We start from the raw sequence: 16,885 nt of genomic DNA on the forward strand, positions 1-16,885 counted from the left end.
TTCCCAGGACTCGCATGCAGTGATGCACCGACACCTGTTTTGGTTTCAGGAGGTCCCTGACCAGAGATGACAATTCCTGGGCCTTCTCCTCCGGGAGAAACACCTTCTTCTGTTCTGTGTCCAGAATCATTCCCAGGAAAAGCAGACGCGTCGTTGGGATCAGCTGCGACTTTGGGATATTCAGAATCCAGCCATGCTGTTGCAACACTTCCTGAGAGAGTGCTATGCTGACCAACAACTGCTCTTTGGACCTCGCCTTTATGAGGAGATCGTCCAAGTACGGGATAATTATAACTCCCTTTCTTTGAAGGAGTATCATCATTTCGGCCATTACCTTGGTAAATATTCTCGGTGCCGTGGAAAGACCAAACGGCAACGTCTGGAATTGGTAATGACAGTTCTGTACCACAAACCTGAGGTACTCCTGGTGAGGTGGGAAAATGGGGACATGCAAGTAAGCATCCTTGATGTCCAGCGACACCATAAAATCCCCCTTTTCCAGGCTTGCAATAACCGCCCTGAGCGATTCCATTTTGAACTTGAACTTCTTTATATAAGTGTTCAAGGATTTTAAATTCAGGATGGGTCTCACCGAACCTTCCGGTTTCGGTACCACAAACATTGTGGAATAGTAACCCCTGCCCTGTTGAAGGAGGGGGACCTTGATTATCACCTGCTGGAGGTACAGCTTGTGAATTGCCGCCAGTACTACCTCCCTTTCCCTGGGAGCAGCTGGCAAGGCTGATTTGAGGTAACGGTGAGGGGGAGTCGCCTCGAACTCCAGCTTGTATCCCTGAGATACAATTTGTACAGCCCATAGATCCACTTGTGAGCGAACCCACTGGTTGCTGAAGTTTCGGAGACGCGCCCCCACCGCACCTGGCTCCGCCTGTGGAGCCCCAACGTCATGCGGTGGACTTAGTGGAAGCAGGGGAGGATTTTTGTTCCTGGGAACTGGCTGCCTGGTGCAGCTTCTTTCCCCTACCCTTGCCTCTGGCCAGAAAGGATGCTCCTCTGACCCGCTTGCCTTTCTGAGGCCGAAAGGACTGCATTTGATAATACGGTGCTTTCTTAGGCTGTGAGGGAACCTGAGGCAAAAAAGTCGACTTCCCAGCAGTTGCTGTGGATACGAGGTCCGAGAGACCGTCCCCAAATAGTTCCTCACCCTTATAAGGCAAAACCTCCATGTGTTTTTTAGAATCAGCATCACCTGTCCACTGCCGAGTCCATAATACTCTCCTGGCAGAAATGGACATTGCATTAATTCTAGATGCCAGCAGGCAAATGTCCCTCTGTGCATCCCGCATATATAAGACGACGTCTTTTATATGTTCGATGGTTAGCAAAATAGTATCCCTGTCGAGGGAATCAATGTTGTCTGACAGGGTATCAGTCCATGCTGCTGCAGCACTACACATCCAGGCTGAAGCAATAGCAGGTCTCAGTAGAGTACCAGAGTGTGTATACACAGACTTCAGGATAGCTTCCTGCTTTCTATCCGCAGGATCCTTTAGGGCGGCCGTATCCTGAGACGGCAGTGCCACCCTTTTAGATAAGCGTGTTAGCGCCTTGTCCACCCTAGGGGATGTTTCCCAACGTAACCTATCCGTTGGCGGGAAAGGGTACGCCATCAGTTACCTCTTAGAAATCACTAGTTTCTTATCAGGGGAACTCCACGCTTCTTCACACAAATCATTTAATTAATCAGATGGGGGAAAAGTCATTGGCTGCTTTTTCTCCCCAAACATAATACCCCTTTTGGTGGTAACCGGGTTAATATCAGAAATGTGCAATACATCTTTCATTGCAGTAATCATGCATCGGATGGCTTTTGTAGACTGTACATTTGTCTCATCCTCATCTACACTGGAGTCAGACTCCGTGTCGACATCTGTGTCTACCATCAGAGCTAGCGGGCGTTTATGAGCCCCTGACGGCTTCTGAGTCGCCAGGGCAGGCGCGGGCTGAGACCCCGGCTGTCCCAAGGCTGCTGCGTCATCAAACCTTTTATGTAAGAAGTTGACACTGTCGGTTAAGACCTTCCACATATCCATCCAATCAGGTGTCGGCCCCGTCGGGGGCGACACCACATGTATCTGCCCCTGCTCCGCCTCCACGTAACCCTCCTCATCAAACATGTCGACACAGCCGTACCGACACACCGCACACACACAGGGAATGCTCAGACTGAGGACAGGACCCCACAAAGTCCTTTGGGGAGACAGAGAGAGAGTATGCCAGCACACACCACAGCGCTATATAACACAGGGATTTACACTGCTAATAAGTGATTTTCCCAATAGCTGTTTGTTTGTATCGATTTCCGCCTAAATTTATGTGCCCCCACTCTCTTTTTAACCCGTCTTGTACCTGGATACTACAGGGGAGAGCCTGGGGAGCGTGCTTCCAGCGGAGCTGTGAAGGGAAAATGGTGCTGGTGTGCTGAGGAAGAAGGCCCCGCCCCCTCAGCGGCGGGCTTCTGTCCCGCGTTTTCTTTAACTTAATGGTGGGGTTTTTTACACATATACAGTTAACTGACTGTATTATGTGTATATTTAGCCAAAAGGTAATATAATTGCTGCCCAGGGCGCCCCCCCCCCCCCCCCCAGCGCCCTGCACCCTACAGTGACCGGAGTGTGTGGTGTGCTGTGGGAACAATGGCGCACAGATGCAGTGCTGTGCGCTACCTTAATGAAGACCGGAGTCTTCTGCCGCCGATTTCATCTCCTTCTTCTGTCTTCTGGCTCTGCAAGGGGGACGGCGGCGCGGCTCCGGACGATCGAGGTCAGGCCCTGTGTTCGAACCCTCTGGAGCTAATGGTGTCCAGTAGCCTAAGAAGCACAAGCTAGCTGCACGCAGGTAGGTTTGCTTCTCTCCCCTCAGTCCCACGTAGCAGTGAGTCTGTTGCCAGCAGATCTCACTGAAAATAAAAAACCTAACATATACTTTCTTTCTAGCAAGCTCAGGAGAGCCCACTAGGAGCACCCAGCTCTGGCCGGGCACAGATTCTAACTGAGGTCTGGAGGAGGGGCATAGAGGGAGGAGCCAGTGCACACCAGGTAGTCCTAAATCTTTCTTAGAGTGCCCAGTCTCCTGCGGAGGCCGTCTATTCCCCATGGTCCTTACGTAGTTCCCAGCATCCACTAGGACGTCAGAGAAAAAAAAATTACAAAAGTGACAAGATCACAGAAGTGATACTGTTGTGTATCTTAAACTTAAATATTGGAAAATGTAAGGTTAAGACAAGGAAAAGGCACAGACTAATGGTGGCCAGATAAGCGAAGCTCCATGCAGGTTGCCAAACCGGACTGCTCCGACCACTCAGAAGTCAGGTCCACAGCTAGATAACATGGTGCTCCATTAATGAAGCACAACCATAATGATAGAGGTCACAAACCTGACAGATCTTAATAGTCCTCACTTATCAACAGGGAAGAACCCCAAACACAAACAGGAAAAGACCACTGGACAAAAGAACTACATGTGCCCACCTTCAGGGCGTCTAATAAAGAGGCCAGATATCACTATGTGCCCCAAAACAGGAGAGTACAGGTAAGTACCCCGGGCCCCGCTATTTCAAGGGGCCCCACCAGCCAGATCTGCTGACTGCTATACAGGGACGAATTTGTCTGTTTCCAGGCTGCACCGGCAGCAGCAGTGGTAGCTACTGCAAGAGCTGGTGCTGGGGGCGGAACATGGAGACGGACAAATTTGTCCCAGACACTCCTTGAACTGTCGGACTCTGTAGCCGCAGCGGCGGTGCTGCTACCGCCCCGTCTCCATCGACGCCAGTGACCAGTAGACGCCGACAGTGCTGTGCAGCTGACCCTGGAGGATGAGACATTCATGTCGTCTCATCATGCCCCCAAAAAGGTAACAAGCGGGAGGCTGGAGTGTGGAGTCATAATCGGAGTCTGACTGAGGTTAGCGAGAATGTAAAGCTATAGGGGTAGAAAATCATTAAAATGTGTTTTAAAAGGTGGGTAGAGGATCATTAAATACATAAAGGGTGGGGGTGAGGGGGGTGTACATTAAATAGCTAAGGGGTGGATCATTAAATATCTAAGGGGTGTGGGTGAGGGGGTCATTAAATATATAAGGGGTGGAGTCGAGGGGGGGGGGGGGATGTCATTATACATATTATACAGTATTAGGGGTATATACTGTATACATATATCCAATTAAAAAAGGCACTTTGGAGACTTCCATCAGCAAGAAGTCTGTTTTAGACCTGGTACACAGTCTAACATTTTTGGGGTCACAGCCCCTTACTCAGGACCACACAAGTGACATAAACACAGTAAAAAAACTCTCCCTAAATACACACACACACACACACACACACACACACATATATAATAAGATTTTACTCACCGGTAAATCTATTTCTCGTAGTCCGTAGTGGATGCTGGGGACTCCGTAAGGACCATGGGGAATAGACAGGCTCCGCAGGAGACTGGGCACTCTAAGAAAGATTTAGTACTACTGGTGTGCACTGGCTCCTCCCTCTATGCCCATCCTCCAGACCTCAGTTAAGGAAACTGTGCCCGGAAGAGCTGACATTACAAGGAAAGGATTTTGGAATCCAGGGTAAGACTCATACCAGCCACACCAATCACACCGTTTAACTTGTGATAACATACCCAGTTAACAGTATGAACAACAACAAAGCATCAACCACGGATGCCAACATAACATAACCCTTTATAAAGCAATAACTATATACACGTATTGCAGAAAGTCCGCACTAGGGACGGGCGCCCAGCATCCACTACGGACTACGAGAAATAGATTTACCGGTGAGTAAAATCTTATTTTCTCTAACGACCTAGTGGATGCTGGGGACTCCGTAAGGACCATGGGGATTATACCAAAGCTACCAAACGGGCGGGAGAGTGCGGATGACTCTGCAGCACCGAATGGGCAAACACAAGGTCCTCCTCAGCCAGGGTATCAAACTTGTAGAATTTTGCAAAGGTGTTTGAACCCGACCAAGTAGCTGCTCGGCAAAGCTGTAATGCCGAGACCCCTCGGGCAGCCGCCCAAGAAGAGCCCACTTTCCTTGTGGAATGGGCTTTTATCGATTTTGGATGCGGCAATCCCGCCGCAGAATGAGCCTGCTGAATCGTGTTACAGATCCAGCGAGCAATAGTTTGCTTTGAAGCAGGAGCACCCAGCTTGTTGGATGCATACAGGATAAACAGCGAGTCAGTTTTCCTGACTCCAGCCGTTCTGGCCACATAAATCTTCAAAGCCCTGACTACATCAAGCAACTTGGAATCCTCCAAGTCACGAGTAGCCGTAGGCACCACAATAGGTTGGTTCAAATGAAAAGATGACACCACCTTCGGCAGAAATTGTGGACGATTCCGTAATTCTGCCCTGTCCACATGGAAAAACAGATAGGGGCTTTTACATGACAAAGCCGCCAATTCTGACACACGCCTAGCCGAAGCTAAGGCCAATAGCATGACCACCTTCCACGTGAGAGACTTTAGCTCCACGGTCTTAAGTGGCTCAAACCAGTGGGATTTCAGGAAACCCAACACCACGTTGAGATCCCAAGGTGCCTCTGGTGGCACAAAAGGGGGTTGAATATGCAGCACTCCCTTACAAACGTCTGAACCTCAGGAAGATAAGCCAGTTCATTTTGAAAGAAAATGGATAGGGCTGAAATCTGGACCTTTATGGACCCCAACTTCAAGCCCATAGTCACTCCAGACTGTAGGAAGTGCAGGAACCGGCCCAGCTGGAATTCCTCTGTAGGGGCCTTCCTGGCCTCACACCAAGCAACATATTTTCGCCATATACGGTGATAGTGTTTTGCTGTCACGTCCTTCCTAGCCTTTATAAGCGTAGGAATAACTTCATCCGGAATGCCTTTTTCCGCTAGGATCCGGCGTTCAACCGCCATGCCGTCAAACGCAGCCGCGGTAAGTCTTGGAACAGACAGGGCCCCTGTTGCAACAGGTCCTGTCTGAGAGGCAGAGGCCATGGGTCCTCTGTGAGCATTTCTTGCAGTTCCGGGTACCAAGTCCTTCTTGGCCAATCCGGAACAATGAGTATTGTTCTCACTCCTCTTTTTCTTACGATTCTCAGCACCTTGGGTATGAGAGGAAGAGGAGGAAATACATAGACCGACTGGAACACCCACAGTGTCACTAGTGCGTCCACAGCTATCGCCTGAGGGTCCCTTGACCTGGCGCAATACCTTTTTAGCTTTTTGTTGAGGCGGGATGCCATCATGTCCACCTGTGGCAGTTCCCATCGATTTGTAATCTGCGTGTAGACTTCTTGATGAAGTCCCCACTCTCCCGGGTGGAGGTCGTGCCTGCTGAGGAAGTCTGCTTCCCAGTTGTCCACTCCCGGAATGAACACTGCTGACAGTGCTTGCACGTGATTCTCCGCCCAACGAAGAATCCTGGTGGCTTCCGCCATCGCCACCCTGCTTCTTGTGCCGCCCTGGCGGTTTACATGAGCCACTGCGGTGATGTTGTCTGACTGAATCAGCACCGGTTGGTTGCGAAGCAGAGGCTCCGCTTGACTCAGGGCGTTGTATATGGCCCTTAGTTCTAGGATATTTATGTGCAGACAAGCCTCCTGACTTGACCACAACCCTTGGAAGTTTCTTCCCTGAGTGACTGCCCCCCACCCTCGGAGGCTCGCATCCGTGGTCACCAGGACCCAGTCCTGTATGCCGAACCTGCGGCCCTCGAGAAGGTGAGCACTCTGCAGCCACCACAGAAGAGACACCCTGTCCCTGGGGGATAGGGTGATCAGCCGATGCATCTGAAGATGCGATCCGGACCACTTGTCCAACAGATCCCACTGAAAGATCCTCGCATGGAACCTGCCGAAGGGAATGGCTTCGTATGATGCCACCATCTTTCCCAGGACTCGCGTGCAGTGATGCACCGACACCTGTTTCGGTTTTAAGAGGTCTCTGACTAGTCACGAGCTCCTGAGCCTTCTCCGCCGGGAGAAACACCTTCTTCTGGTCTGTGTCCAGAATCATGCCCAGAAAGGGCAGATGCGTCGTAGGAATCAGCTGCGACTTTGGGATATTCAGAATCCAGCCGTGCTGTTGCAACACTTCCTGAGAGTGTGCTACGCTGATCAGCAACTGCTCTCTGGACCTCGCCTTTATGAGGAGATCGTCCAAGCATGGGATAATTGTGACTCCTTGCTTTCGAAGGAGCACCATCATTTCCGCCATTACCTTGGTAAATATTCTCGGTGCCGTGGAGAGCCCAAACGGCAACGTCTGGAATTGGTAATGACAGTCCTGTACCACAAATCTGAGGTACTCCTGATGAGGTGGATAAATGGGGACATGCAAGTAAGCATCCTTGATGTCCAGAGACACCATAAAATCCCCCTCTTCCAGGCTTGCAATGACCGCTCTGAGCGATTCCATTTTGAACTTGAATCTTTTCAGATAAATGTTCAGGGACTTTAAATTCAATATGGGTCTGACCGAACCGTCCGGTTTCGGTACCACAAACATTGTGGAATAGTATCCCCTTCCCTGTTGAAGGAGGGGAACCTTTACCACCACCTGCTGGAGATATAACTTGTGAATTGCCGCTAACACTACCTCCCTTTCCATGGGGGAAGCTGGCAGGGCCGATTTTAGGTAACGGTGAGGGGGCATCACTTCGAATTCCAGCTTGTATCCCTGAGACACAATCTGTATAGCCCAGGGATCCACCTGTGAGCGAACCCACTGGTGGCTGAAATTTCGGAGACGCACCCCCACCGCTCCTGGCTCCACCTGTGGAGCCCCAGCGTCATGCGGTGGATTTAGCGGAAGCCGGGGAGGACTTCTGTTCCTGGGAACTAGCTGTATGGTGCAGCTTCTTTCCTCTACCCCTGCCTCTGGCAAGAAAGGATGCACCTCTGACTTTCTTGTTTTTTTGTGATCGAAAGGACTGCATTTGGTAATACGGTGCTTTCTTAGGCTGTGAGGGAATATATGGCAAAAAATTTGACGTCCCAGCAGTAGCTGTGGAAACTAGGTCCGAGAGACCCTCCCCAAACAATTCCTCACCCTTGTAAGGTAAAACCTCCATGTGCTTTTTGGAGTCGGCATCACCTGTCCATTGCCGAGTCCACAGGACCCTTCTGGCAGAAATTGACATTGCATTTATTCTAGAGCCCAGTAGGCAAATGTCCCTCTGGGCATCCCTCATATATAGGACAGCGTCTTTTATATGCCCCAGGGTCAGTAAAATAGTATCCTTGTCCAAGGTATCCAGTTCCTCAGACAGATTATCTGTCCATGCTGCTACAGCACTACACATCCAGGCCGACGCAATTGCCGGCCTCAGTAGAGTACCTGAATGTGTATAAACAGACTTCAGGATACTTTCCTGCTTCCTATCCGCAGGATCCTTTAGGGAGGCCGTATCCTGTGACGGCAGGGCCACCTTCTTAGATAAGCGTGTCAGAGCTTTGTCTACCCTAGGGGAGGATTCCCAGCGCATCCTGTCCGTTGGCGGGAAAGGGTACGCCATAAGTAACCTTTTGGAAATCAGCACTTTCCTATCAGGGGAATCCCACGCTTTTTCACATAACTCATTTAACTCATGTGAAGGGGGAAAAGTCACCTCTTGCTTTTTCTCCCCAAACATATAAACCCTCTTGTCAGGGACAGGGTTTACCTCTGATATGTGCAATACATCCTTCATTGCTATAATCATGTAGCGGAAGGCTTTAGCCATTTTAGGCTGCAATTTTGCATCATCGCCATCGACACTGGAGTCAGAATCCGTGTCGATATCTGTGTCAATAATTTGGGATAGTGGGCGCTTCTGAGACCCTGACGGCCTCTGCGCTGTAGGATCAGGCATGGGCTGAGACCCCGACTGTCCCAAGGTTTCAGCTTTATCCAACCTTTTATGCAAGTTGTTTACATTATCATTTAACACCTTCCACATATCCATCCAATCAGGTGTCTGCGCCGTCGGCGGAGACACGTCATTCATCTGCACCTGCTCTGCCTCCACATAGCCCTCGTCAAACATGTCGACACAAGCGTACCGACACACCACACACACAGGGGATGATCTATATGAGGACAGGACCCCACAAGGCCTTTTGGAGAGACAGAGAGAGAGTATGCCAGCACACACCCCAGCGCTATATAACCCAGGAATTACACAGTAACTTAGTGTTTACCCAGTAGCTGCTGTATATATGATTAATGCGCTAAATTTATGTGCCCCCCCCTCTCTTTTTACCCTCTTTCTACCGTGAGTCTGCAGGGGAGAGCCTGGGGAGCTTCCTCTCAGCGGAGCTGTGGAGAGAAAATGGCGCTGGTGAGTGCTGAGGAAGAAGCCCCGCCCCCTCAGCGGCGGGCTTCTGTCCCGCGATTTTGTGTAAAAATAATGGCGGGGGCTCATGCATATTACAGTGCCCAGCTGTATATATGCTGCTTTTTGCCAGGAGGTACTCAATTGCTGCCCAGGGCCCCCCCCCCCCCTGCGCCCTGCACCCTACAGAGACCGAAGTGTGTGGGTTAGTGTGGGAGCAATGGCGCACAGCTGCAGTGCTGTGCGCTACCTCATATGAAGACAGGAGTCTTCTGCCGCCGATTTTGACGTCTTCTTGCTTCAACCCGCCGGCTTCTGTCTTCTGGCTCTGCGAGGGGGACGGCGGCGCGGCTCCGGTAACGGACGACCAAGGTTAAGTTCCTGTGTTCGATCCCTCTGGAGCTAATGGTGTCCAGTAGCCTAAGAAGCGCAACCTAGCCGCAGTTAGTAGGTTTGCTTCTCTCCCCTCAGTCCCACGTAGCAGAGAGTCTGTTGCCAGCAGAAGCTTTCTGAAAATAAAAAAAAACCTAACTAAAATACTTTCTAACAGCAAGCTCAGGAGAGCTCACTAAAATGCACCCAGCTCCTTCCGGGCACAGATTCTAATTTAGGTCTGGAGGAGGGGCATAGAGGGAGGAGCCAGTGCACACCAGTAGTACTAAATCTTTCTTAGAGTGCCCAGTCTCCTGCGGAGCCCGTCTATTCCCCATGGTCCTTACGGAGTCCCCAGCATCCACTAGGACGTTAGAGAAATATATATAACATGCACAGGGTGAGGAGACAGCGGGCACAGCCAGGGGGACGGTGCTGATGTGAGGGAGAGGGCCCCCCTGTCTTCAGTGCCCCTGGGCCGCCTGAAGGCTTAATCCAGCCCTGACATAAACCCAGCAGCTGCTGACCCCACTGAACAGACTAAAGAAGTGTGGCTGCTCAACACAGTGCAGTGACGTTCGGTCAGGTAAAGCAGAGCCTCTCCTATCATACTCCAGTATACCGCATGTCAGTGGTGAATGACCAGATCTGGAAACATCATTGGGCTAATTTGAAATCAAATAATCATTGCAAAACAATACAGAATAAATATAGCTATACCTTCTTTACAGCAGGAGTCATCACCCTGTACATCTTGACAATTAGTTGGAGAATATCTTGGATTTAAGTTCAGAACATTGGCCCCTCGATTAAAGTAACTAAACTGCTTCATATCATTAAGCTTGTTCAGAACATTAAAGGTCGACAGAGTGAAAAGGTCGATGCGACAATGGCAGACACAAAAATGGTTGACGGTTACTGTATATTCCATGATATGTAACCACCACCAGTACAGATGCGTCCCCTTGCGGCCTCGCTTTGCTCGCCACATGTCCAGCTCCGTGGCTCGCTCCACTTTGCTAACCACAAGTTATCGTTCCCATTAAACATGGCTAGTAGAAGTAATAGCCAAGGGAGTCCCAAGTTGTGAACTTGAACGGGTGTCAACCTATTGACTGTCGATCTATCATCTGGATACCCTCTGCAGATGTCTCCTCTCCAGTTCTCGGGACTGTGTGGGAGGCTCATTTCAACTCAGCCAATTGCAGAAAAGATTTTACATATACTGCACAAAGTTACATCCCTTTAATGTTAAGAGTTATCAATGGAGATCAGTCCTGAGGTCAGATGTACCTTCCTACATCCATATAGGAGGGAATTCAATTATGGGCAAATGGTGTAAATTGCATTGACATTTAAACACTGGCAACAGCACCGCATCTCACACCTGCCTGGCCACATCCCAAATACACACAAAAGCCCTTGCTACCCTGTGTGGGGTGGTAATGGACAATTTTGTGCGAGCTTGGGTAGGATAGATGACTTTGTCTGTAATTGAATTTCCTTCCATAGAGGGAAAACAGTGTAATAATTTCAATATATGCATCCTTGAGTGTCAGGAATATAGACTATGTCCAAATAAGACCAGAGGAAAACAAAAGTATAAATTATTTGATTCTTAGCAGAGCATATTTACAAGACCTTGAAGAGACTACCAATTCATTCCTTGTCAGCTCATTTTAAAAGTTCATACATTTGTACTGCTAGTTATAATACATTTTTGAGGCACACAAGTTATTAAATCCAGCTGGCGTGCTGATCTAAATATAAAGATGGTCACAAGTCGAAATTAAATTAAATTAATCTTTAAATTGAGCTCAATGGTCTATGCCGCCAAGGTACCCGATGGCCGATACGGGGGGGAAGGGGGTTGTTACTTCACTCCCCCGTCACCCTGCCCCATAGCAATGCATGCTAATATGGAGGTGATTTTCCATATTGGCCTGCATGTATAAGCAACCCGGCACAAACAATGAACGAGCGTGGGGCTGCGCATCGTTCATCGCTGGTGCGTACACACTGAAAGATATGAACGATATCTCGTTCATTAATGAACGAGATCGTTCATACCTTTCATTGATGTCGCCTAATGTTTAGGGCCTAATAGTTTTAATGCAGAATGGATTTTATGACATGGTTTATTGTAACACTGTATCTTGCTAGCTTTTTTTATGATGATTTGCACATGGAAAGTTTGTAATGTGTACATTATTAGAACCTGTTTTAGTAGGATTATGCAATACTAAGTTGTCCAATTGGTTTTATCTTATTCCCATTGTAGAATAGAACCTGTTGTTGAATAATTATTCAGCTCTGAGTGTGTGGAACGCAAGAAACATCTGCTTTCTCTCCCACCTTGGAATGCAAACTGTAGAAACGTTCCTGGCTTTAGTTGCTTACAGTCATCTGACAGGGTTCCGGTATGAATGGTCGACCATGTTATGGTCGACAGTCATTAGGTCGACCACTATTGGTCGACATTGACATGGTCGACATGGACACATGGTCGACACATGAAAATGGTCGACACATGAAAGGTCGACATATGAAAAGGACGACATGAGTTTTTTAACTTTTTTTTGTGTCGTTTTTTGCGTAAAGTGACTGGGAACCCCAATTAGTGCACCGCGTCCCCTCGCATGGTGCCTTCGCTCCGCTACCGCTTCGCTCGGCACACTTTACCGTTCCAATCGTAGTCCATGTGGATCGTAAAGTATGGAAAAGTTCCCCAGAAGAAAAAAAAAAGTAAAAATACTCATGTCGACCTTTTCATGTGTCGACCATGTGTCCATGTCGACCATGTCAATGTCGACCAATAGTGGTCGACCTAATGACTGTCGACCATAACATGGTCGACCATGTGAATATAACTGATCTGACAGACCTTGAAGGATTCAAATTGGCTTGAGAAACACAAATATAAAATCAGAGATATGCACAGTACTGACTTTGACAAAGATTGCAGAAGAGAATCGAAACGAGTCAGCGGAATCATGCCTCATCAACACGATTTTCCATCTGCCTGGAAATAATAATCTGCAAGGAGTTGATGAGTCTGCAAGTTCCAGACCATGTGGCTTTTAAGGTTCCTTAATGTCCTCACTCTGGTATGCTGGTGACTATCTATATAAAGACTGATTTTAATTAATGTATCAGAGAGTTTGCATATACAACTTTTTCTATTGCTTACAATTAAAATACTGGTACACAATATGTGGAGTCTTCCTCCGTATATGTACGAATCCACTTGGGGGAAGTGACCTGTGAAAGAAGACCTACTGTATGTTGAAGGTGGAAAGAAACCACTTTATGACTGCATACAAGCTGCGATTACGTAAAGGAAACTGATAGAAGGAATCTCCTCCCCACATTCTAAAGTGAGTATTTTCTTCACTACAAGGGACGGTATTAAAAATCTATTTGAGCAATATTTTGGGAAGAAAAAGGGACCTCTCAAATAATTTATATTTTTGTATCCAGCTGATGTTATTTGGACAGAGATACTTTATTTTCCTGACACTCAAGGGTGCATACAGTATATTAAACATACTATATAGTAGGTTTCCCTCTATATGCAAGTTGGAAGGTACCTGTGATCTCAGGTGATGACTTGACTTCTACCTTAAAAGTGCATACACACTAGATCAGGGGTGTCAAACTCAAATTCATCGGGGGCCGCATCAGCAGTTTGGTCCCCATCAAAGGGCCGGTTGTATCTGTAGGTCTATCCAAAATTTACCGCTCCACCTGCCTTATATGTGCCCAGCCATCTGCCCCCTTTTAAAGTGCCCAGCCATGTGCCCCCTTTTATAGTGCCCAGCCATGTGCCCCCTTTTATAGTGCACAGGTCCCCATTTTACACATTGCGGCAGGCACAGGTCCCCATTTTACACATTGCGGCAGGCACAGGTCCCCATTTTACACATAGCGGCAGGTACAGGTCCCCATTTTACACATTGTGGCAGGCACAGGTCCCCATTTTACACATAGCGGCAGGTACAGGTCCCCATTTTACACATTGTGGCAGGCACAGGTCCCCATTTTACACATTGTGGCAGGCACAGGTCCCCATTTTACACATAGCGGCAGGTACAGGTCCCCATTTTACACATTGTGGCAGGCACAGGTCCCCATTTTACACATTGTGGCAGGCACAGGTCCCCATTTTACACATAGCGGCAGGTACAGGTCCCCATTTTACACATTGTGGCAGGCACAGGTCCCCATTTTACACATAGCGGCAGGTACAGGTCCCCATTTTACACATTGTGGCAGGCACAGGTCCCCATTTTACACATTGTGGCAGGCACAGGTCCCCATTTTACACATAGCGGCAGGTACAGGTCCCCATTTTACACATTGTGGCAGGCACAGGTCCCCATTTTACACATTGTGGCAGGCACAGGTCCCCATTTTACACATAGCGGCAGGCACAGGTCCCCATTTTACACATTGTGGCAGGCACAGGTCCCCATTTTACACATTGCGGCAGGTGGTGGAAGGAGGGAGAGAGAGAGAAAGAGAGGAAGGGAGAGGGGCTGACTTACATTTGAAGCGGTTCTCGCCGCTCTTCAGCCGCCTCTCCCTCCTCGTCTGCGCGGCTCCCTTCTCCCTCCTCCGACGGGGTTTCGTTGAATGACGCGTTTGCGCCGTGACGTCACGACGCAATCGCGTCATTCCGCGAAACCCCGCCCCCCCCCGAGCTGGGCACTCGGGAGAAGGGGGTTTCATGGCGGCGGCACCGCGGGCCATCAGACGAGGTCTGGCGGGCCGGATTTGGCCCGCGGGCCTTGTCTTTGACACCCCTGCACTAGATGATGTCGCTCTGTGAGCGACGTCATCTAGTGTTTCCCCTCCCGGGCTGGGCAGTCGGCCGTACACAGTGAGCGATATGACCATTCATATTGCTCTGTGACGTCACGCAGCGGACGGGCCGTGCAGGCAGCTCGTGGACGACAGTCCAGATTGAGCATGCATGCACCACCGACAAAGAGGGTCGTTAATGACCCGCAGATACACACTTGCCGAGAAAGTGAACAACGTCGCTCAGGAAGGAAGAAAATGAGCGACATCGTTCATTTTATCGGCAAGCGTATATGCACCAATAGGTAAGTAACTTTGCACAATATGGGGGGTATCCTATTAGCTGCAGAAATTTGACGCAAGAAAAAAAAAACGTTTAAACCAAAAAAAATATTTGCACCCCTTGCGTTGCAGCACGGCTTGTTCCAGGTACAAAGTTACTTTTTTTTAAAGTTTGCCTAAAACTCAGGTTCAGCCCTTTTATGTATTTCATAGAGATCATTAATACTCCTTTCACACCACCAGCTAGTAAGACGGGTTATTGCACATGAACGTGCATAACCCGTGTTGCTGGCTGGTGTAAAAGGGTCGAGTTGTAATAGTCTGGGTCGAGTGACCCGGTATTCCAACTTGGGAAATTTGCGGGGTTGAACACGTGTTCAACGCGGCAAACTGTGCAGTGTAAACGGTAGCTGCGTCGATGCGACCCGGCTTCCTCTATGTGCGGGCGGCGCTTGGAGATCATGTGATCTCCAAGCGCCGCCCCCGTCGCGTCACCGGCAACGTCATCAACCAGGCAATATGCCGGGATGGTGACACAGGTGTAAAAGGGGGCTGACGTGGGTCGCAGCTGGGTAGCTCCCGTGTCAGGGCTCCCGGCTGCGACCCGCTTTCTTTGGTCTAAAAGCGATATTACAGCACACAATGGTTCAGTTTCAATGACAGCAGCAGATCATCTACTTACAGTATTTTACTATAAGCACACATCTACTTCTAGCTATACATAAGTAAAACATGCTCCATACCTAAAGCAGGTCTGATGAGAGGTTGACTCTGGTTTATGATATAATGGACTTCTTCTTTCAAATCAATGATGGTTGCAAACATTCTCCCCTGGCCAGATCCAGAAGCTCCCAGTCTCTCGGCATACAACCATGACAAATTGGAATCCAAGAGATACAGGTTTAAGGTCTTATTGGTCCTGCGCCTGAGGCCAGTAATATGGCCATTGCTGAAATTATAGCTGTGAGCTAGGTCTCTCTTTTCCTCAATGTGAGGCACTATATGGGGAGACTGTCCACTATGGACCTTCCCATGGGAAGAAAGTGCAAAGGACACATTGTCCTGGTTGGCAGCAACAAGTCCTCTACTAACGGTCTGACAACATACAGTGTAGTAGGAATAGGGACTATAGAAATGTAAAAAGTTGCTGCACTCTCTCACAGTAGACATGAAGTTCATGAAGAATTGTTCTTTGAGGTAGTAAGACTCTAAGGCTGTTGTGATGTCCAGAAAGTTACAAGGAGGTAACCTGCTCAGGGTAATTTCCCTTGTCTGCTTAACGCACAGCTCACAGACATATTGAACCCTGGACAGAAAATGCCACTGAGGAAGGATAACCGTGTTACAACAAGGGAATGGCCTTGAAGCCTCTGCTATAAATGATGATGACTTCTTTAACAAGGAATCCAGATGGAATCCAGAACCCGACTCCTGAAGGATGTGCGCAGTAGAGAAGCTTTGTGTGCAGCCATTGTAATTCAGGGCAACTTTCATAATCTAGAAAATAATAAAATCACTTCAGTTCCAACACTTGTTAAAATGGAATGGTATTCTTTGCTCAGGACAAAAAATGACTTACGTAACGTATGTATTGGACTGAAAACAAGTGCACCCATCACATTATATACAAGCCATATAGTGTGGTAAGCCAGTATATACAAACCTATCCCAACTAAACCAATTTAGATGGGACTGCCCCCCTATACTAGTACAGATGAAGCCATGCTCATCTTACTGCGATGCAGCATGCTGCATGGTGTGACAGGCTGTGACTATTCGCAGCCAGCGATTGCTAAATTAATTGTATAAGGAAATAATGTCGCGATCACCTGCATAGAATAGTCGCAGCCCAGCATGCAGCAAGCCGTGTTGCAGCATGATGCATCGCAGCAAAGATGAGTACGGCTACATCTGTATTTCAATCATGTAGCAGTAACAGGTTTATGTACCCTTATAGATGTGTTTTTAGGGAGCAGGAAGGGGGCTGTGAATGTCCCAGTACTTTAGAAATCAATGTGGTGTGGCCACACCCCTGTGTATCAGGACCACGTTCCTTCTCAAGCATGCCCCACTTGTTATTTTATGGACAGGGACAACACTTACTAATTCATGAT

The 16,885-nt window shown here is 48.6% G+C and overlaps 1 protein-coding gene across 2 annotated transcripts in view; it reads right to left on the reverse strand.

The window, feature by feature from the left end:
* Positions 1-16,885, reverse strand: part of TXNDC11 (thioredoxin domain containing 11) — a 173,360-nt gene that overhangs the window by 38,738 nt on the left and 117,737 nt on the right. For both annotated transcript variants that reach the window (XM_063934304.1, XM_063934305.1), the window contains one exon: positions 15,515-16,268. In XM_063934304.1, coding sequence (XP_063790374.1) covers positions 15,515-16,268 — 754 coding nt within the window. The remainder of the gene's footprint in view (positions 1-15,514; positions 16,269-16,885) is intronic.

The sequence above is a fragment of the Pseudophryne corroboree genome, chromosome 7 (assembly GCF_028390025.1).
Source record: "Pseudophryne corroboree isolate aPseCor3 chromosome 7, aPseCor3.hap2, whole genome shotgun sequence".
NCBI classification, from domain to species: domain Eukaryota; kingdom Metazoa; phylum Chordata; class Amphibia; order Anura; family Myobatrachidae; genus Pseudophryne; species Pseudophryne corroboree.